The sequence below is a fragment of the Manis javanica genome, chromosome X, assembly GCF_040802235.1.
Source record: "Manis javanica isolate MJ-LG chromosome X, MJ_LKY, whole genome shotgun sequence".
Taxonomy (NCBI): Eukaryota; Metazoa; Chordata; class Mammalia; order Pholidota; family Manidae; genus Manis; species Manis javanica.
Window position 1 is genome coordinate 66,571,276 of NC_133174.1, and position 24,245 is coordinate 66,595,520.

Consider the following 24,245-nt stretch of genomic DNA (forward strand, 5'->3'; position numbering starts at 1 on the left):
GCTTTCAGAAATCTAAACCCTATAAATTTAAAAGGAAAACAAAAATAATTCCAGTTTCAAACAACAAGCAATGCCAATTAAACTAAAACTTGGCTGCTTGCAGTGATTAGTTCTTTTTTCCTTTTTTTAGTATAAGCAATTGAGTAAATAAATGCATGACTAAATATCTTGTGTATACCACACACTTTAATTTTGAAGTCATATTATAAATCTCTGACTTCATATTACTAAGGATGCTCTTTTACTTTTGCTTCTCACTCTTGACAGGTCTTTGTCTCAACAAAATTTCATTGGGGAAGTGTCTAATCTTCCAGCACTTATCAATGGCACATTTGTTGAAACCTGTGAGGAAATGCACAAAAAAGTGGCTTTTAGTTTTTTACATAAATGAAAATATATCTAGATTTGCTCTCCACTCTTCCCTGGTACTCCACCTCCACTCTCCTTCACTATTCCAATAACAAAGAATGAAGTAAGAAATAAATTGCCTACCCAGCAAAATATCTCTTTGACGAAGGCAGAAGGACTTGCGGTTGTTGCAAAGTTGGTAAATAAAGATGCCAAGCTTACTAACATCACAGATCTCTTCCACAGCAACCAGATCTTCATGAACCACATATGTGTGAGGCAGGTATTTGCCACTCTATAAAAAGATTGAAATGAGAAATTCTTAAAAGCACTATTTAAACCCTTACCTACAATAGATATGCTTATTTAATAGACTTTATTTTTTAGAGTAGTTTAGGTTCATGTCATACTTTTATTTGAAAATTACTTCAATGAAATAAAAAGTTTTGGTTGAAATCATTTTTTTTAAATGAGGGAGCAAATGCTTATACAAAAATTTGACTTCCAGAATACATACTGCCAGTTTGCCAAAGAGTGCCACCAGAGTCTTCAGAGCCATAACAATGGAGGTATTGAGGGGCATCAGATAACAGTTCCCTGACAGAAATTTTAGATAAGCAGTCCTGCCCTGTTGAGGACAGAGAAAAAGTTAGGTGTGATGTACAGAGGATCAACACTGAAGATTTTCCAACTACTGTTAGAACAAGCAGCTAAAGCCTTTCAAAATCAACTAACATATATTCAATAACAAAAGAATGAAAAAGGTTTTGCAGTAAAAAGATGCATATTTATGGACAAATTTAATACCAATGAACTGAGAAAAAAAGAAAATTTAGGAATACCTTTAAAAATAAACCCACCTTTTCAAAGTCATGAATAATTTCTGCAGGGTCAATATCAGAGAAACTGGGGACAGGCACATCAATGATTGCAATGTTGTCATCCTCATGAATGTCAGCCTCCTCATTCTCAGGCAGGAAGCAGGGTTCTCCCCTATGGGATTTTTCAGGGTCCTCAGAATCAAAGAAGCACATCTCTCCATGGGAGATGGTACTTTAAAATATTAAAAGGAGAATTAAAACCTTTTAATACTGACTATATGACATTTGAATCATTTCTCACACTCAAATCAAGTCATTGTACCCTTTGTCAAGATGAGGATTGCTGATTATAGTTATCAGCATGAAGACAAATCAGTTTTATATACTGAAAGGTAATTAGAAAACTTTCCCTAAATCTTCACTTCTTTGGTGATCACTACAGAATTATTTAAATTGCTACTAAATGTATAGCAATTACTAATCCAAATGATAAGAATTGTAATTATTATTACCTTGGGCATGAAGTATTTGTAAATGCAGGCTCCACCAACAATAAGACCTGCCAAGATGAATGAAAGGCCTAAGAGAGTAAGCATGCATCTCCAAGAGGAGCCCTCTTTTTCCTCGGTGGCAACTCCAAGCACCTATTTATTAAAAAGCAAAAGCAAAAACAAAAACCAGATTGTACTTTTAGACACATAGTTGTTTTTGTGTACAATTTACCTCCCTTGGAACCCAAGGTATTTTTAAAAGGTGTTATTAAGTCATCCTAGTTTAAAATAATTTCAAGAGAATTTCTGATGTTTACTAGATATGAAAATCTCCAATTAGATTAACGTTCCTTCTGGCATTTCCAAACCCAAATATAGATGTGAAGTTATTTCAAAATAACACTTTTAGAATCACCTGAAAGTAACCATTTATGCAATAAGTTATCTTCTTTTAAATGAGGTTATCTAAATATAAATGAGGTCATTACTTTTTGGACTTGTACAGTGATATAATCATTAACTTTCTGGAATGTAATTATGTTTCTTTATTATTTTTTTAAATCAACTTGTTTCCCAGCTTAAAAGTAAATTAATATATTTTGATTTATTAGCTGATTTTCAAAAGGCTCTTTTTAAAGTTAAGTTTTATATCAAGGAGTTCTGTAAAGCAGCTATGTGCTATTTTCCCCTATTTTAGAAATTAAAATATTGAAGGCAAGATGTTTCATAATGTTCTTAACTTTAATGAGAAATTAGGCTTCCTAATGTCATCCAATGTTCTAGAGCTGTGCATTGCATTAATGAAATAATGTTTTCAGGTTTGGGGCAAAACACTGTATTTTAAAGTACAGCAGTTCCAATTGCTAGGCACAAAAGCTGTGTGTATGTCAGTGACAGTAAAATTCTGTTAAATTCATACTTTGCTTAGGAATTGAAAAGAAAAATCCAAAGCAAACAATTGATTAACTCAATATATTTCTCAGGGCAGTGGACCAAGGGCTTGAGACCATTCTTCTATGTCACAATATGCCCTAAGTAGCATTACTACTCAAGGGTAGAATAAAATGAAGTCAGCAAATCTAGTCTCTGGTAATCAGAGAGTAAATCATTCACACTGTTGTGTAAACAGAACTGCTTTAGTCTTTTAGGCCATTGGCTCTTTTCCTTGACAACTACTATAATATAAGGTTTATTGGACCTACCTAACCTTCAGTAATTTGGTGGAAACAAATGCGTGGATTCTAAAGAGAAGAAATCATTTGCTAAATGGTTTGTCAAAAAATGACTTTTCTTTAAAATTCAGAGAAATTTGACATTTCCTTAGATGAATTTATCTAAGTTCAAATCTTCTGTTAGTACTCTATAAACCATAAAAGCTTTTCCTTATCCCAATAATTTTCAGAAATTTTAAGTCACTTTTATTAAAATACACATAAGATTAACATTACAAAAACAGAGCCATAAATTATAATTGTGAATCACTGTAATTTAAAGTTAGATGTCTAGAAATTATATTTTAGATGATTAAATTGATATCCAGAAAGATGAAGTGACTTGCCTGTAAGTCGTAAAATGACTTAATTTGATATTCTGCAAGGAATGGATTACTCTTTTTCTTGCCACTGAGATATAAGAAGAGCAATGTGCATTGCAATTTTCTCTCTCCTTCTAATAATTCAGGGAGTTTATTATTAACCAAGGCCTAAGAATTGGAGTATCAATTTCATAAAAATTTCCTAGGAACTTTTTTCATTTAAATTTGCTGAACTTCAGGATGGTGGGGGCCATCACTTACCATGCTAATTTATCTCTGAACTGTATTTTAAAGTAATTGTATACAACCTTGGACTTACTATTCTGTTTTACTCAATCTCTGATGAGCTGATCATTATGTCACAAAATATCAAGTGTTATTAAATTGGTGTTCTCTAACAGTCAGATTAGAATCCTGTGGGAGCTTCTCCAACACTTAATAAGAAATATAATTATAATGAAAATGTTCATTTCTGTTTACTCCTTAGCACACCACAGGCCTGGCTGAAGTATTGTTTGCATATTAACCGAATCCAACCACAAGTCATGAAGTTTTTGGTATTGAGAGGAAAAAAAAGGAATACTGTTTGGCTTTATTTAATTACTGGCATCTAATTAGACTTCCCAAATATGTGGTGATGTTTCCCTTACAAAAAAAGTAGAGAGAAGAGCCAAGAAGGCAGCGTGAGTAGGGCAGTGGAAATCTCCTCCCAAAACCATATATATTTTTGAAAATACAACAAATACAACTATTCCTAAAAGAGAAACCAGAAGATACAGCACAACAGCCAGGCTACATCTACATATGTGAGAACTCAGCACCTCATGAAGGGGGTAAGATACAACCTATAGCCCAGTGGGACCCGAGTGCCTGCCCCCACCCCAGCTCCCCCGTGGGAGGAAAGGAGTCAGAGAAGGGAGGGAGAGGGAGCCCAAGACTGCTAAATACCCAGCCCTAGTCATCCACACCAGGAGCGCAGATACACAGTGTGTGGTGTGCTGGATATTAAGGAACCGGAACAGTAAAACTGGTGAGTGGGTCACCACAGCCAGCGCCCCTGGGACAAAAGAAAAGTGAGTGCTTTTTTAAAGTTTTAAAGGGACAGGTGCCTCACAGCTGGATGGAAGCGTCCCAGCACACTCAGCTCAGCAGCTGGGAATCCCAGGGAGCACCGGGTGCCCTAATCCTCTGGGAGGCAAGGCACCTCTGAAGCTCCTCATGGTGATAAACAGCCTCCCATCCATTCCCCCTCTGGTGCAGCCCTGCCATATCAGGAAAGCAGCCTGAGAGTGGCTGCCCCCACAGCAACCACCCACAGCCTACTCCTCAGGTGCCCGGGCCTGACTCAGAGGCCCCATTGGCATGCAGCTGTCCAGCACAAGCCACTAGGGGTCACCATTCTCCCAGGAGAGGAAGGCAACCACCAAGCAAGGGACTTTGTTCTCCCAGCTGACATGCATGCCAACAGCACATGACTAACTCTATCACCATGAAAAGGAAGAAGAATTTGATCCAGACAAGAATATCCCTGACAACCCCAGAGAAGGAACTTGGGGAGATAGATTTAACCAGTCTTCCTGAAAAAGAATTCAAAATAAAGGTCAGGACCATGCTGATGGATGTGCAGAGAAATATGCAAGAGCTAACGGATAAGGTTGGGAGAGAGAATACAGAAATAAAACAATCTCTGGAAGGACTTAAGAGCAGACTGGGTGAGGTAAAAGAGGTCATAAATGGAATAGAACTCAGAGAACAGGAATACAGAATGGCTGAGGCAGAGAGAGACAAAAGGATCTCCAGAAATGAAAGAATATTAAGAGAATGGTGTGCCCAATCCAAACAGAACAATATCCACATTATAGGGGTACTAGAAGAAAAAAAGAAAAAAGGACAGAAAGCGTATTTGAAGAAATAATTTCTGAAAACTACCACAAACTGGGGGAGGAAATAGTTTCTCAGACCACGGAAGCCCACAGAACTCCCAACAGAAGGGACCCAAGGAGGACAACACCAAGACACATAATAATTACAATGGCAAAGATCAAGGACAAGGACAGAGTATTAAAGGCAGCCAGAGAGAGAAAAAAGGTCACCTATAAAGGAAAACCCATCAAGCTATCATCACACTTCTCAGCAGAAACCTTACAGGCCAGAAGAGAATGGCATGATATATTTAATGCTGAGAAACAGAAGGCCTTGAATCAAGGATACTATATCCAGCATGATTATCATTTAAATATGAAGGAGGGATTAAACAATTCCCAGACAAGCAAAAGTTGAGGGAATTTGCCTCCCACAAACTGCCCCTACAGGGTATTTTAGAGGGACTGTTCTAGATGGAAGCACACCTAAGGCTAAATATATGTCACCAGAGAAAATAAAATCACAGCAAATAAAGCAGACCAACCAAATACTAACTAAAAGCAAAAACCAAAATCAACTACTCACAAAAGCATTCAAAGGAAACACAAAAGAGCACAAAATAAAACACCTAACATATAAAGAATGGAGGAGGAAGAATAAGAAGGGAGAGAGAAATAAAGAATAATCAGGCTGTATTTATAAAGCTCAATAAGTGAATTAAGTTAGAGAGTTAGATAGTAAAGAAGCTAACCTTGAACCTTTGGTAACCATAAAACTAAAGCCTGCAATGGAAATAAGTACATATCTTTCAATAATAACCCTAAATGTAAATGGATTGAATGCACCAATCAAAAGACACAGAGTAATAGAATGGATAAAAAATCAAGAACCATCTATATGCTGCTTACAAGAGACACACCTCAAACCCAAAGACAAACACAGACTAAAAGTCAAGGGACGAAAAAAGATCTTTCATGTAAACAACAGGGAGAAAAAAGTAGGTGTTGCAGTACTTATATCAGAGAAAATAGACATCAAAACAAAGAAAGTAACAAGAGATAAAGAAGGACATTACATAATGATAAAGGGGTCAGTTCAAAAAGAGGATATAACCACTATAAATACATTTGCACCCACAACCAGAGCACCAACATATGTGAAACAAATACTAACAGAATTAAAGGAGGAAATAGAATGCAGTGCATACATTTTTGGAGACTTCAGCACACCACTCACTCCAAAGGACAGATCCACCAGACAGAAAATAAGTAAGGACACAGAGGCACTGAACAACACACTAGAACAGATGGATCTAATAGACATCTACAGAACTCTACACCCAAAAGCAGCAGGATGCACATTCTTCTCAAGTACACATGAAACATTTTCCAGAAGAGACCACATATTAGGCCACAAAAGGAGCCTCAGTAAATTCAAGATTGAAATTCTACCAACCAACTTCTCAGACGACAAGGGGTAAAAGTAGAAATAAATTGTACAAAAAATGCAAAAAGGCTCACAAACCCATGCAGGCTTAAAAACATGCTCCTAAATAATCAGTGGATCAAGACCAAATTAAAATAGAGATCAAGCAATATGTGGAGACAAATGACAACAACAGCACCAAGACCCTACCTCTGTGGTATGCAGCAAAAACAGTTCTAAGAGGAAAGTATATAGCAATCCAGGTATATTTAAAGAAGGAAGAACAATCCCAAATGAATGGTCTAATGTCACAATTATTGAAATTGGAAAAAGAAGAACAAATGAGGCCTAAACTCAGCAGAAGGAGGGACATAATAAAGATCAGAGAAGAAATAAATAAAATTGAGAAGAATAAAACAATAGAAAAAATAAATGAAACCAAGAGCTGGTTCTTTGAGGAAACAGAGTAGATAAGCCCCTAGCCATACTTATTAACAGAAAAAGAGAATCAGCACACATCAACAGAATCAGAAACATGAAAGAAAATATCATTACAGACCCCACAGAAATACAAACAATTATTTGAGAATACTATGAAAAGCTATGTGCTAAAAAGCCAGAAAACATAGGGCGGAGCCAGGATGGCGGCGTGAGTAGAGCAGCGGAAATCACCTCCCAAAACCACATATATCTATAAAAATATAAGAAACACAACTCTTCCTAAAATAAGACCAGAGGACACAGGAAAACATCCAGACCACATCCACACCTGCAAGAACCCAGCGCCTCGCAAAGGGGGTAAGATACAAGCCCCGGCCCAGCAGGACCCTAGTAACCCTCCCCCCGGCCCCTGGCAGGTGGAGAGGAGTCAGAAGGGAGGGAGAGAAGGCCCAGGACTGATGAGCACCCAGCCCCAGGATTCCGGACCAGAGCGCAGACACAGTGCATACGTGGGGTCCTGGATACTAGGGAAACAGGGCGGCAGGACCGGTGAGCAGGTGCCTGAGGCTGACACAGGAGAACAAAGAAACGGGAGCGGTTTTTTTTTTGGCGAGTGCTTTTTGGAAGCCTTAAAGGGACAGGGACCCCAATACTAGGGAAACAGGGCAGCAAGACCGGTGAGCAGGTGCCTGAGACCGGTGCCTGAGGACAAAAAAAATCGCGAATTTTTCCCTTTTTTTTGGCAAGTGCTTTTTGGAAGCCTTAAAGGGACAGGGACCCCAATACTAGGGAAACAGGGCAGCAAGAGAGGTGAGCGGGTGCCTAAGACCAGCACCTGAGGACAAAGAAAATCACGTGTTTTTCCCTTTTTTTTTTCTCTTTCTTTGTTGCTGTTGTTGTTTTGGTTTGGAGAGTGCTTTTTGGAAGTTTTAAAGGGGCAGGACAGGACACTTAGCCCACAGGCAGGGTATGTGGCAATCTCTGGGCACTCTAACCCCCTGGGCAACAGGGAGCACAGAGGCCCCTTAAGGAGATAAATAGCCTCCCGGCCGCTCCCCATCCAACGGGGCTCCACCATTTTGGATGAGCAGGCACAGCCAGGCCAAGCCCACAGCAACAGCGGAGATAAACTCCAAACCAACCGGGCAAGTAGCTGAAGCCCTGTCTGTGCACAGCGGCCAAGCATAAGCCACTAGAGGTCGCTATTCTCCCAGGAGAGGAAGGCCACAAACCAACAAGAAGGAAAGTTCTCCCAGTTGTCACTCGTACCAGCTCTGCAAACTATCTATATCACCATGAAAAGGCAAAACTACAGGCAGACAAAGATCACAGAGACAACACCTGAGAAGGAGACAGACCTAACCAGTCTTCCTGAAAAAGAATTCAAAATAAAAATCATGAACATGCTGACAGAGATGCAGAGAAAAATGCAAGAGCAGTGGGATGAAGTCTGGAGGGAGATCACAGATGTCAGGAAGGAGATCACAGAAGTGAAACAAACCCTGGAAGGATTTATAAGCAGAATGGATGAGATGCAAGAGGTCTTTGAAGGAATAGAAACCAGAGAACAGGAATGTATAGAAGCTGACATAGAGAGAGATAAAAGGATCTCCAGGAATGAAATGACACTAAGAGAATTATATGACTAACCCAAAAGGAATAATATTCATATTATAGGGGTACCAGAAGAAGAAGAAAGAGGAAAAGGGATAGAAAGTCTCTTTGAAGAAATAATTGCTGAAAACTTCCCCAAACTGGGGCAGGAAATAATCAAACAGATCACGGAAATACACAGAACCCCCAACAGAAAGGATACAAGAAGGACAACACCAAGACACATAGTAATCAAAATTGCAAGGATCAAGGACAAGGAAAGAGTTTTAAAGGCAGCTAGAGAGAAAAAGGTCACCTATAAAGGAAAACCCATCAGGCTAACATCAGACTTCTTGACAGAAATGCTACAGGCCAGAAGAGAATGGCATGATATATTTAAAGCAATGAAACAGAAGGGCCTTGAAACAAGGATACTGTATCCAGCACTACTATCATTTAAATGTGATGGTGGGATTAAACAATTCCCAGACACGCAAAAGCTGAGGGAATTTGCTTCCCACAAACCACCAGTACAGGGCATCTTACAGGGACTGCTCTAGATGGGAGCACTCCTAAAAAGAGCACAGAACAAAACACACAACATATGAAGAATGGAGGAGGAGGAATAAGAAGGGAGAGAAGAAAAGAATCTCCAGACAGTGTACATGACAGCTCAATAAGCAAGCTAAGTTAGGGAGTAAGATACTAAAGAAGCTAACCTTGAACCTTTGGTAACCATGAATTTAAAGCCTGCAATGGCAATAAGTACATATCTCTCAATAGTCACCCTAAATATAAATGGATGGAATGCACCAATCGAAAAACACAGAGTAATAGAATGGATTAAAAAGCAACACATATATGCTGCTTACAAGAAACTCACCCAAAGACAGGCACAGACTAAAAGTCAAGGTATGGAAAAACATATTTCAAGCAAACAACAGTGAAAAGAAAGCAGGGGTTGCAGTACTAATATCAGACAAAATAGACTTCAAAGCAAAAAAAGTAACAAGAGATAAAGAAGGATACTACATAATGATAAAGGGCTCAGTCCAATAAGAGGATATAGCCATTCTAAATATATATGCACCCAACACAGCAGCACCAGCATTTGTGAAACAAATACTAACAGAACTAAACAGGAAAATAGACTGCAATGCATTCATTTTAGGAGACTTCAACACACCACTCACTCCAAAGGATAGATCCACCGGGCAGAAAATAAGTAAGGACACAGAGTCACTGAACAACACACTAGAACAGATTGACCTAATAGACACCTATAGAACACTACATCCAAAAGCAACAGGATATACATTCTTCTCAAGTGCACATGGAACATTCTCCAGAATAGACCACATACTACCTCACAAGAAGAACCTCAGTAAATTCCAAAATATTGAAACTTTACCAACCAATTTTATAGACCACAAAGGTATAAAACTAGAAATAAATTCTGCAAAGAAAACAAAAAGGCTCACAAACACATGGAGGCTTAACAACATGCTTCTAAATAATCAATGGATCAATGAACAAATCAAAATAGAGATCAAGGAATATATAGAAACAAATGACAACAACAACACTAAGCCCCAACTTCTGTGGGATGCAGCGAAAGCAGTCTTAAGAGGAAAGTATACAGCAATCCAGGCACACTTGAAGAAGGAAGGACAATCCCAAATGAATAGACTAACATCACAACTATCAAAACTGGAAAAAGAAGAACAAATGAGGCCTAAAGTCAGCAGAAGGAGGGATATAATAAAGATCAGAGAAGAAATAAACAAAATTGAGAAGAATAAAACAATAGCAAAAATCAACGAAATCAAGAGCTGGTTCTTTGAGAAAATAAAGAAAATAGATACGCCTCTAGCCAAACTTATTAAGAGAAAAAGAGAATCAACACAAATCAACATAATCAGAAATGAGAATGGAAAAATCACGACAGACCCCACAGAAATACAAAAAATTATTAAAGACTACTATGAAAACCTATATGCCAACAAGCTGGAAAACCTAGAAGAAATGGACAACTTCCTAGAAAAATACAACCTTCCAAGACTGACCAAGGAAGAAATCCAAAAGTTAAACAAACCAGTTACGAGCAAAGAAATTGAAACGGTAATCAAAAACTACCCAAGAACAAAACCCCGGGGCCAGACGGATTTAACTCAGAATTTTGTCAGTCAGAGAAGACACAATACCCATTCTACTTAAAGTGTGCCAAAAAATAGAAGAGGAGGGAATACTCCCAAACTCATTCTATGAAGTCAACATCACCCTAATACCAAAACCAGGCAAAGACCCCACCAAAAAAGAAAATTACAGACCAATATCCCTAATGAATGTAGATGCAAAAATACTCAATAAAATGTTAGCAAACAGAATTCAACAGTATATCAAAAGGATCATACACCATGACCAAGTGGGATTCATCCCAGGGATGCAAGGATGGTACAACATTCGAAAATCCATCAACATCATCCGCCACATCAACAAAAAGAAAGACAAAAACCACATGATCATCTCCATAGATGCTGAAAAAGCATTTGACAAAATTCAACATCCATTCATGATAAAAACTCTCAGCAAAATGGGAATAGAGGGCAAGTACCTCAACATAATAAAGTTCATATATGATAAACCCACAGCCAACATTATACTGAATAGCGAGAGGCTGAAAGCATTTCCTCTGAGATTGGGAACCAGACAGGGAGGCACACTCTCCCCACTGTTATTTAACATAATATTGGAGGTCCTAGCCACGGCAGTCAGACAAAACAAAGAAATACAAGGAATCCAGATTGGTAAAGAAGAGGTTAAACTGACACTATTTGCAGATGATATGATCCTGTACATAAAAAACCCTAAAGACTCCATGCCAAAACTACTAGAACTAAGATCAGAATACAGCAAAGTTGCAGGATACAAAATTAACACACAGAAATCTATAGCTTTCCTATATAATAACAATGAACTAGTAGACAGAGAAATCAGGAAAACAATTCCATTCCCAATTGCAGTAAAAAGAATAAAATACTTAGGAATAAACCTAATCAAAGAAGTGAAAGACCTATATCCTGAAAAGTACACGTCACTCTTAAGAGAAATTAAAGTGGACACTAACAAATGGAAACTCATCCCATGCTCATGGCTAGGAAGAATTAATATCGTCAAAATGGCCATCCTGCCCAAAGCAATATACAGATTTGTTGCAGTCCCTATCAAATTACAGCAACATTCTTCAATGAACTGGAAGACATAATTCAAAAATTCACATGGAAACACCAAGGACCCCGAATACCCAAAGCAATCCTGAAAAAGAAGAATAAAGTAGGGGGGATCTCACTCCCCAACTTCAGGCTCTACTACAAAGCCATAGTAATCAAGACAATTTGGTACTGGCACAAGAACAGAGCCACAGGCCAGTGGAACAGATTAGAGACGCCAGAAATTAACCCAAACATATATGGTTAATTAATATTTGATAAAGGAGCCATGGACATACAATGGCAAAATGACAGTCTCTTCAACAGATGGTGCTGACAAACTGGACAGCTACATGTAGGAGAATGAAACTGGACCTTTGTCTAACCCCATATACAATGGTAAACTCAAAATGGATCAAAGACCTGAATGTAAGTCATGAAACCATTGAACTCTTGGAAAAACATATAGGCAAAAACCTCTTAGACATAAACATGAGTGACCTCTTCTTGAACATATCTCCCCGGGCAAGGAAAACAACAGCAAAAATGAGCAAGTGGGACTACTTTAAGCTGAAAAGCTTCTGTACAGTGAAAGATGCCATCATTAGAACAAAAAGGAACCGTATAGTATGGGAGAATATATTTGAAAATGACAGATCCAATAAACGCTTCATGTCCAGAATATATAAAGAGCTCACATGCTTCAACAAACAAAAAACAAATAACCCAATTAAAAAATGGGCAGAGGAACTGAACAGACAGTTCTCTAAAAAAGAAATACAGATGGCCAACAGACACATGAAAAGATGCTCCACATCGCTAATTATCAGAGAAATGCAAATTAAAACTACAATGAGGTATCACCTCACACTAGTAAGGATGGCTGCCATCCAAAAGACAAACAACAACAAATGTTGGCGAGGCTGAGGAGAAAGGGGAACCCTCCTACACTGCTGGTGGGAATGTAAATTAGTTCAACCATTGTGGAAAGCTGTATGGATGTTCATCAAAATGCTCAAAACAGACCTACCATTTGAACCAGGAATTCCACTCCTAGGAATTTACCCTAAGAACGCAGCAATCAAGTTTGAGAAAGACAGATGCACCCCTATGTTTATCACAGCAGTATTTACAATAGCCAAGAATTGGAAGCAACCTAAATGTCCATCGGTAGATGAATGAATAAAGAAGATGTGGTACATATACACAATGGAATACTAATCAACCATAAGAAGAGGGAAACTCCTACCATTTGAAGCAACATGGGTGGAGCTGGAGAGTATTATGCTCAGTGAAATAAGCCACACGGAGAAAGAGAAATACCAAATGATTTCACTCATCTGAGGAGTATAAGAAAAAGGAAAACCTGAAGGAACAAAACAGCAGCAGAATTACAGAATCCAAAAATGGACTAACAGAAGATCAAGGACTAGCTTGGATACCCAGATAATTAACTAAGATACGATATGAGGAGAAGCTTCCGGCAGGCATCAGCACTCTCTGGAGGACTCGTGCCGGGAGGTGATCATCAAAAAGCCTCCACAGGGATTCGGGCAATGCTGTGGTTGTGGCTGTGTCCATCCCACCGTTTCCTGGACTTGCCACTGGAATGAGGAGGGAGATGTCTAGGCTGGCATGTGCATACAGTGAGACAACGAATTTGAGTGGATCTGTACTGTTGGAACTCAACCAGGAGTTGGGAGGTGTGCAAGTTGTAGCGCTCCAAAATCTTACGACTATAGACTATCTATGGTTAAAAGAACATATGGGATGTGAACAGATCCCAGAAATGGGTTGCTCTAATTTGTCTGATTTCCCTCAGACTGTTTAAGCACTGTTGGACAATATCCATCATATCATAGACAAATTCTCACAAATGCCTAGGGTGCCTAACTGGTTTTCTTTTGTTCTCTGGAGATGGCTGGTAATTATAGATTTGCTTAGTTTATGTCACCGTATTCCTATTATGTTAATATGTGTGCGCAAGTTAATTAGCCGTTTAAAACCTATACATGCTTAAGGTACTCTACAAGAAGATATGTCAAAGAAATAATCAATCCTTCCATGTTTTCTTCCATATGCTACCTCTATAGCTTTTCTTCGTCCTTCCTAATTACAACCCTTAAATAGAATTCGTGCCTCTTATTGAATTTACCGAGCATCATAATTCCTCCAGGTGGTAAAGATAACTCGAGACAAGTGCTGGGCATAGAAGCCACAGGGCATAAATCTGCAAAGAAGTAAAAAGCAAACCTTTTCAAACAATATGGCTTCTCTCTCACTTACCAACTTTACATCTCCCTGTATGGCCCCGGAAAATGACTGGTTAGCCAGAGACTCGTAAGATTCCTCAAGGGAGGAAGGAAGAACCTAAGACAGGCACAGTCGCAGGGGGGCCATCAGGTGAGAAATTGGGGATCGACAGTGGTGAAGCTTAGAACCTCACCCCCCCTGTTTTGAGAGAAATCTTCTGCATCCGTTGATGTTTTAATGCCCTTGTCTAGCTTTGATTAACACATTGTCTACAGGCACAGACTTGGTCATCTACAATTGCTCTCTTACAACACTAAACTATGTTTTCTACCTTTATCTTGCATCTACCTACCACTTCAGCATTTTATTAAAAATAAAAATAATAATAATAATAAAGGGAGAAATTTGGGATCCACATATAAATCAAGTATAAAAATCAAATGAATATTCATATTTGACCTGATTGTTTATAATTCATAATGCATGATCAAAACCGAAAGTTTCTGTGATGAATGCCCTTGTACTGTTCACCATCTAAGAACTTATTCACTATGTAAGAATTCGTTCACCATGTAAGAACTTGTTCGTTATGCTTCAGAAGATTGGAGACTGAAGATAACTAGGCTTGAGATGGATTAATGACTGTGCATTGAGCATTGACCCCCCTATACAGAATTTTATTGTTGTTAACAACCATTTGATCAATAAATATGAGAGATGCCCTCTCAAAAAAAAAAAAGATAAAATGCATAAAAAAACTTTTAATTTTCCAGGTTTATTGAGGTATAATTGACATATAAAATTGTGTAAGTTTAAGGAGGGCAATGTGATGATTAGATACATGTGTATATTGTGAAATGACAAACTGCAATAAGGCTGGTTAACACATCGATTATCACTTAGTTATATTTTTTGCGCGATGAAAACTTTTAAGATTTACTCTCTTAGCAACTTTCAAATATATAATAGAATAATGTTAACTATAATCACCATGCTGTATATTTGATCCCCAGAACTCATTCATCTTATAAATGGAAATTTGTATTTTCTGACCAACATCTCTCCATTTCCCCCATACCCAGCTCCTGGCAACCACAGTCCCACTTTGTTTCTATGAATCTTTTTTTTTTTTATTCCAAATATAAAGGAGATCATACAGAAAAAAAAAAGCAGGGAAACCTAGAAGAAACGGACAACTTTCTGGAAAAATACAACCTTCCAAGAATGACTAAGGAAGGAACAGAAAATCTAAACAGACCAATTACCAGCAACAAAATTGAAGCTGTAATAAAAAAAACTACCCAAGAGCAAAACCCCCAGGCCAGATGGATTTACCACAGAATTTTATCAGACATGCAGAGAAGACATAATACCCATTCTACTTAAAGTTTTCCAAAAAGTAGAAGTGGAGGGAATACTACTGAACTCATTCCATGAAGCCAGCATCACCCTAATACCAAAACCAGGCAAAGACCCGACCAAAAAAGAAAATTGCAGACCAATATTCCCGATGAAAATAGATGCAAAAATATTCAACAAAATTTTAGCAAACGGAATTAAAAAGTACATCAACAGGATCATACACGATGACCAAGTGGGATTCATCTCAGGGATGCAAGGATGGTACAACATTCGAAAATCCATCAACATCATCCACCCCATAAACAAAAAGGACAAAAATCACATGAACATATCCATAGACTCTGAAAAAGCATTCGACAAAATTCAACATCCATTCATGATAAAAACTCTCGACAAAATGTGTATAGAGGGCAAGTAGCTCAACATAATAAAGGCTATATATGATAAACACACAGCAAGATCATACTTAACAGCGAGAAGCTGAAAACTTTTCCTTAAGATCGGGAACAAGACAGGGATCCCCACTCTCCCCACTGTTATTCAACATATTACTGGATATCCTAGCCATGGCAATTAGACAAAACAAAGAAACACAAGGAATCCAGATTTGTAAAGAAGAAGTCAAACTGTCACTATTTTCAGATGATATGATACTGTACATGAGAAACCCTAAAGACTCCACTCTAAAACTACTATAACTAATATCTGAAATCAGCAAAGTTGCAGGATACAAAATTAATACACAAAAATCTGTGGCTTTCCTATACATTAACAATGAACTAACAGAAAGAGAAATCTGGAAAACAATTCCATTAACAATTGCATCAAAAAGAATAAAACACACAGGAATAAACCTAACCAAAGAAGTGAAAGACCTATACCCTGTAAACTACAATACACTCTTAAGAGAAATGAAAGAGGACACTAACAAATGGAAACTCATCCCATGCTCTTATATAAGAAGAATTAATATAATCAAAATGGACATCCTGCCCAAAGCAATCTACAGATTCAATGCAATTCCTATCAAATCACCAACAGCATTCTTCAACGAACTGGAACAAATAGTTCAAAAATTCATATGGATCCACCAAAACCCTGAATAGTCAAAGCAATCCTGAGAAGGAAGAATAAAGTGTGGGGGATCTCACTCCCCTACTTCAAGCTCCACTACAAAGCCACAGTAATGAAGACCATTTGGTACTGGCACAAGAACAGATGTACAGACCAGTGGAGCAGAATAGAGACTCCAGATATTAACCCAAACATATATGGTCAATTAATATATGATAAAGGAACCATGGACATACAATGGGGAAATGACAGCCTCTTCAACAGCTGGTGTTGGCAAAACTGGACACCTACATGTAAGACAATGAAACTGGATCACTGGCTAACCCCATACACAAAAGTAAATTTGAAATGGATCAAGGACCTGAATGTAAGTCATGAAACCATAAAACTCTTAGAAAAAAACATAGGCAAAAATCTCTTGGACATAAACATGAGCGACTTCTTTATGAACATATCTCCCCAGGCAAGGAAAACAAAAGCAAAAATGAACAAGTGGGACTATATCAAGCTGAAAATCTTCTGTACAGCAAATGTTGTACAGTCAATAGAACAAAAAGGAACCCTACAGTATGGGAGAATATATTCATAAATGACAGATCCGATAAAGGGTTGACACCCAAAATATATAAAGAGCTCACACACCTCAACAAACAAAAAGCAAATAATCCAATTAAAAAATGAGCAGAGGAGCTGAATAGACAGTTCTCCAAAGAGGAAATTCAGATTGCCAACAGACACATGAAAAGATGCTCCACATCGCTAGTCATCAGAGAAATGCAAATTAAAACAACAATGAGGTATCACCTTACACCAGTAAGGATTGCTACCATCCAAAAGACAAACAACAACAAATGTTGATGAGGTTGTGAAGAAAGAGGAACCCTCCTACACTGCTGGTGGGAATGTAAATAAGTTCAACCATTGTGTAAATCACTATAGAGTTTCCTCAAAAGTTCAAAATAAAATAGCATTTTACCCAGGAATTCCACTTATAGGAATTTACTGTAAGAATATGGCTTCCCAGTTTGAAAAAGACAGATGCACCCATATGTTTATCACAGCACTATTTACAATAGCCAAGAAATGGAAGCAACCTAAGTGTCCATCAGTAGATGAATGGATAAAGAAAATGTGGTACATATACACAATGGAATATTATTCAGCCATAAGAAGAAAACAAATCCTACCATTTGCCACAATGTGGACTGAGGTAGAGGGTATTATGCTCAGTGAAATAAGCCAGGCAGAGAAAGACAAGTACCAAATGATTTCACTCATATGTGGAGTATAAGAAGAAAGAAAAAAACTGAAGGAACAAAACAGCAGCAGAATCACAGAACCCAAGAATGGACTAACAGTTACCAAAGGGAAAGGGATGGGGGAGGATGGGTGGGAAGGGAGGGATAAGAGGTGGAAAAAGAAAGGGGGCATTAAGATTAGCATGTATAATGTGGTGGGAGGCACGGGGAGGGCTGTACAGCACAGAGAAGTCAAGTAGTGATTCTACATAATCTTACTAAGCTGATGTACAGTGACTGTAATGGGGTTAGTGGGGGGGAGGACTTGGTGAATGGGGGAGTCTAGTAAACATAATGTTCCTTATGTAATTGTAGATTAATGATACCAAAAAAAGGACAATTATTTGACCTTTCATTTAATCAGAACCTCAACATTGCAAGGGGGTGTTACTTTTGAGTTCTGAAATATATAACACACAAAAGCTAGTTTCATTGCTGGAGTAAATATTGAAAATTTCCATGATAAAAATTCTGCATGAGAATACTAGCATTTCATATTGTATACATAGTCAATTTTACTATATGGATTCTCATTTCACTCAAAGCACTTTTCAAATCATTGACACAAAAGTTAGAAACTTTATAGAGAGAACAAGACAAGTTAACTTAGTTTGGAAAGCCCCAACGCTGCACAGAATGTGTAGAACAAGATTGTGCCTTGTAAAATTGAGATTTTACTGTGGAAAATGAGTAGCTTACAGACTCTTTAGTACATATTAGATGTTTAAAGGAAATAGAAATTGATCTAAAGAAATAATGACCAACATACTGGGGGGAGATCTTCCCCCAGTTCCTGGCAGTGTTAGAAGTTTAAATCACAAGGTTGGATTTGCTTCCTATCTCTCTATGGGGGAAGGGTGGGTAGAGGGAATATCACTTAATAAAATATATTAAAAAATAAAAAGAAAAAGGAATACCTCAAAATTTATTTTTATCGAAGAGGAGTGTTTTCTTTAGAAAATGCCACTACAAAAATATACAAGGCTTTTGCAGTAAGAGAGCAAAGTGAACATCCCAAATTCTAATTAAGACCAACCTCAGTTTTGACAGCTCCCAAATTTTTAACACCTTCTATGACCAGGAAGAAATTGAAAATATACACGGCAGGTATAGACACACACTGGTCCCAGCCGTCACACTTTGACTCAAAGCTGCTATTTGCCTACCCCACTCCCACAACACTCAGGGATCCTAGAAAGACTTAGATTCATAGAACTTCATACACGTCAATAGGAGAGTTAAATCTGTTGCCCTTGCTCCCCTTGAATGTCTGCTTTGCCCCGGTGGGCACCAGGTAGCAGCTTGCCTCACGTTGATCCCTAGCCTCCCGCCACCGCCACATGTTCCCCAGCAGAAAGTGCCATCTGGTGCTAAGGGTTCTCCTCAAACTCCGTCCAACATCCCTCCATGATGTACAATGTTGGCTGGAACCCACGGAAAGTGGCACAATGCGCGGGGATGCTAAGAGGTGTGAGGTACTTTAAGCTGAAGGTGGCCCGACTAGACAGAACTGGGGTGACGGGGCAAACCCGATGGACAACGCAGAGGAGAAGGCCCGGGAACACAGGAGCTGCGGAACAGATTTCATTTTGTCCTCTGCCACCTGACACCTTCCTTCCCCTCCAAACCTTCTCCCCAGAGCAGTCAGAGTGTAATGGGGATCTCTACCTTTGAACTCGGACCGTGCGGCTTACGAATGCCTCCACTTCTTGCCGTACCTCCTCTTTTTTGCGCCGCCGTGGGTGTGTTGAAGGCGATTTTCACCATCGTGAATCTTCTGGCTAAGCGGTAAGGCGTGGCTCCAATCACTGCCTGGACTGCAGGTTGGAAGAGGAAAGATTGTGCTAGCCCTAACAGCACCTACTTTTTCCCCCTCTATGCCTTTGCAGCTGCAAGCCCAGATCTGGGGACACTTGGGACACAGTCCCAAAGTGGGTAGGAGACTGTGGGCTGAACCAGGGAGGGGCTGAGGGAGGACCTGGAGGGGTCCAAGAGCTGGGATGGGGGTGGAGGTTGCCAGAGGGAAAGAAAAGCGGTGGTGGAGCCCGTGGTCAGACTGGGGCTTGACCTGCCTTTGATATGCTTTACCTGCACTCCAGGTGTGCTTTCATCCACTCTCTGCTCCCTCCGATAAGAGCAAGACAGGAAGGAAGCCTGTCTTGTTAAGTCTTTCTGCCTCTGTTCGGCACAATAGTCCCGACCCCGATTCTGTTTTCCCAACCTTGGGCCTGGACTCCCGCAGGTCAGGGAACTGTAACTTGGCACCAACCCAAGCTTCCTTGGCTCAGCACTCACCAGGCCCTGAAAGCAGTTCTATGACTGTTTTGTACCTTTAAAATACCTTTCCTTTAAAGAAAACTCAGAAACCTGCTTCTAGTTACTTGATTCAAACCTGCTTCTAGTTACTTGATTCATACTCTCAACAAATGACTTTTTTCTTTGTTGACGTTTGTTTTGTAATGTTAATTTCCCAAATCTAAACCAATACTAAATCAAAACTATAGGACTAGTACCCCCTTAACTTCCAATTTTGCAAGTAGGACATGATGAGATACAAAGGATGGTGGAAAGCTCATAGCGAATCCTTGAAATAATCCAGATATTTTAAACCTGTAAGGGCAGGGAAACCAGGGTAAGGTCTCAGCCTAGGGCTTGTTTCTCTTCAGCCATCTGTGAAATCTGCAGGGAGGAAAAACAGGCTTGTGTGCATATGTATTTAGGAAGGTGGAAGTGTAGGTGGCGGATACAAAATTTGACCAGATGCTAACCCAGCTGTAGTGAGAAAAATATATAATCTTAAAGAAGCTGAGATAGAAATAATTATTGAAACATTTGCATATGCAACTAAGATAGTAATTCTATTCTTCACAATCAATTCTCCCTGGTTAGTGACACTGAGAGAGAACCTCAACATGTGAAAGTCATGCTGTGTAGGTTGGTGACTGAGTGATAGTGATGAAGAATTTATAAATAGTCCTGCTGCGAAAGACAGTAGAGGGGTCTGTTGTGTGAAAACAATAACACTTACAAAAAATATATATAATAATCCAGCTTGTCCTAGGGAATCCCCTCATCTACTCATATTCTTATTAAAGGGACTTGAATATGTTTGGAGTAACCACCTCTCTCTCCAGTAAATTTCAGATGGTAGTTTTTCTCACTGAGGTTTACTAGACTCTGAAGCCCATCGCCTCTCTCCACTGTAGGCACTTTGCAAAGACAGCCTTCATTTTCTGGGATAGGCTGCAGATAGGTAGGTAGATGAAGGGGTACAGAAGGGAAACTGTGTCTTACACAGGACAAGATGTTTGAGTTTGCTTAGAAATACTGGTGTCTTATGTTCTTTTACTTATTCTTTGCTCAAGTCTGGCCATATAATTTAATACTTATCAAGCAACATTTAATGTAGGCTGAAGAAATCTCACCATTTTAGGATCTTTCTCTTTATAGCTACCTTCCCTTTGCCATCACGTTTGATACAACTCAGCCTAGGGTCTGTGCTAGTCTTTTCCTTTGATCCACACCACACAGATTGCTGAACAAATGGGTGCTCTTACACATTTACCTACAAAGGGCAAGTTGCTGGATGGGTAATAATGTATTATCTTAGTGTATCTTCCCTAAAGTGTGATCAGGCAGAAGGGGCAGGGATTATTTCCATTTTCAGATGAATAGAACCAAACTGGTAACAACCAAGGAAGTATATGATTAATTGTTGGGTATGTGACATTGAGCAAGTCTTCTCATCTCCTTGGGCCTCAGTTTCCTCCTCAGTAGAATAATGCAATATTACAGTCTTGTTGCTGTGTGAATCATTTAGAATAATGCAGGAGGAAACACCTTTCAAATTATGAAAGGAATAGGAGGGTGAAATGGTTAGTTATGCTAGGATTCTTATAAGGTTATAAGGATAATCTATTTTTTTTATATTTCAACTATTCCTTAGCTTATAGAGTTGCTTAAGACTTCACAGCATCTGAATATAGGTTATCTTGCAAAAAGTCAGACTTCTGAGAATAGTTAAATAAATCGACATTTGACTTCCCTGTTGGATTTTGAAAAATTTGGTCATCTCCTGTTTGTTAATGCCGTGCCCCTTTTTATGAATGTAACTCTAAGGTCCTTTGCTGTGGTTAGATGTGATGGAGATTGGTCTCAAGTTTGCAGATACTGCTGCTACGTTTTCAATATAAGTAAGTTAAATTTGCTTTAGAAATATATAATAGCAGCAACACCCATTATTAGTGTCTATTTCAGGAAGGGTGAATAGTTACTGCATGATTTTTGAATTTTTAGAACATAATCTGTCACTCAGTGAGCTGAAACAATAGTGAACATATTTCCATCTACTAAAGAATAACTCTCATTGCCTAAACTCTTTCTTCCCAGCAACAACTTGTTTCTTAGAATTGATTTCTTTCACTTTCTTGTCTTTGGAAACTGTGGGGATCTGGCTGGCATGCTGATTCCAGCTCACATTGTTAATCATGTCTGAATGCATACCATTCAAGTTTCTAAATGACTTCCCTGTTCTCACATTCCAGATGATGACTAAATTATCATAACTTTGGATGAATGGAACATGGTGTGCAACTGGACACCAAGTAATGATGTCAACTCTTTTAGAATGACCTGAAATAACCAAAAATTAAATCACACAAAAATAAGGCTACTGCTAGCATCTGTGATACCATTTCATTCATTAACTCATTTACTTGTTCATCAAATATTTACTGAAAGTCTACTTTATTATACTATGATTGGCCATGGGAATAGTGGTGTGCAGTTTTTGTAGTTGGGAACATTTTTCCTGTGCTATGGAGTATGATATAAAAATTCTAAAAACCAGCAGAGTAATTCCACCCACCGCTGATGATGTGTTTAAATTCCTAGCTCATCTGCAATGGCTTCACACCCAGCACCCAATTTAAGATTAATTTGACCCCAACATGTATTAGGAAACCAGTTAGGAGGCATTCTTATATTCCACATGAGTAGTAGTGGAATTCATTGATAATGGTGATATTGAAAAATAAAGGGACAACTTCCAGATATATTTAGGGTCCATGCTTTACTAGGTCTGGTGCAAGGAAAATCATATTAAGGAGAAAAATTAGAAAAACTAAATCTGGTTTGAGTGACTGGGAGCCCAGTATTGAGAAAATGGTGGTGCCCTTGATAACAATACTAAACATTTGTTGAACACACCAAGTGTTAGATTTCTGTGCTCTGCCCATTATATTGATTGTCATTTAATCTTTACCACAATCCTGTGAGGTATTATTATATTCTCCATTTCACTGATGAAAAAATTGAATTTCCAAGAGGTTAGATGATTTGTTCAGGGTCAAATTCTAACGCAGGTGGTCTGATCCCAGTGTTTATACTCTTCACCACTATATTGTCTCACTGCCACCAAGAGAAAAGGGAAAATCAAGAAGGGAGCTGGCTTGAAAGCAGAGAAAATAATCAGCATATTCTCTAGGGAAATAAAGCATGAATCCAGTGCCCATATTGCAGAGACTCCTGATGAGGATTTTGTTCAGGACTATAAACTTTTGAAACCCCTTTAAAACTTTGCTGGCCATGTGTACATAGTTACAGTACATACATATTCATCTTAAAGAATATTTCTCCTGAGTTGTCCCGTTGATTCTGTCGGCAGACAAGAAGTTACAGGGAGAGCTGCCCAACTATCTGCTTCTGGGTATAATTCCAGGAGTTCGTTTTAAATATTAAAGAGCCAGGTCATATTCTAGGTCCAGTATTTCCTTACATATGCAGCTCAATCCTATAGGAGCATACCTAGGGCTCTTCACACGAAGTAATAGAGAATACTTGTTTTCTGGAATAGATTCTTGTTTCTCAACTCCGTTTTCTTTGTACACTAATAAGCTATGACAATTGGAAGAGGCAACGTCTTCTTAAATATGACAATAGATTTCATCATCTCTTCACAATAATGTGGTCATATCTTTGAGGTTAGAAGTTGTGCCCCACCCTCATTTATAAAAATAATTTTTTTCATTTGGGACAACTGAAAATCTAGTGAAAATATTTGTACTTTCAATGCATCTTCTCTAAATTGTGTAAAAATTATTTTCTCATTGCAGACTACCTGGAGAATTTAAAAATATATAGTTATGAATCAATATGTGAATGTGTCTTATCTGATCATGTACTGTCTCATCAAATTTTAAAAATGTGTAGCTCTAATCTTAATACAAGGAAAAAACTCAACTCTAGTCCCAGGAATGTTTCTGAGAATGTGCAATTGGTTCATTTGCTCCATAATATATTACAAAGTGATACTAAGCTGTCTTTGCAACTTTAGAGTTATATTCCTATTCTATAAAAGCACAAGCATTGTATTTTCATTACTATTATTAAAACAGATATTCCTTTTACCCGCATGTTTAGTTTTGTTGGTGAGTCAATATATTCTATTACCAATTTAAAGAACACAAAATTCTTAATTAATATGTGCCAATATATATATATAATCTTACCCCTATCAGCCTCTAATTTACCTT

General features: G+C 38.4%; 1 protein-coding gene across 1 annotated transcript; it reads right to left on the bottom strand.

Moving 5' to 3' along the window:
* Positions 1 to 254: 254 nt before the first annotated feature.
* Positions 255 to 19,571, bottom strand: ITM2A (integral membrane protein 2A). The gene is given in 10 exon segments (XM_073227506.1): positions 255 to 286; positions 289 to 342; positions 493 to 643; positions 866 to 976; positions 1,209 to 1,401; positions 1,514 to 1,554; positions 1,682 to 1,803; positions 14,548 to 14,570; positions 19,381 to 19,439; positions 19,441 to 19,571. Coding segments are annotated over 10 exon segments (825 nt in total). The 5' UTR covers positions 19,480 to 19,571.
* Between the last annotated feature and the right edge of the window lie 4,674 nt (positions 19,572 to 24,245).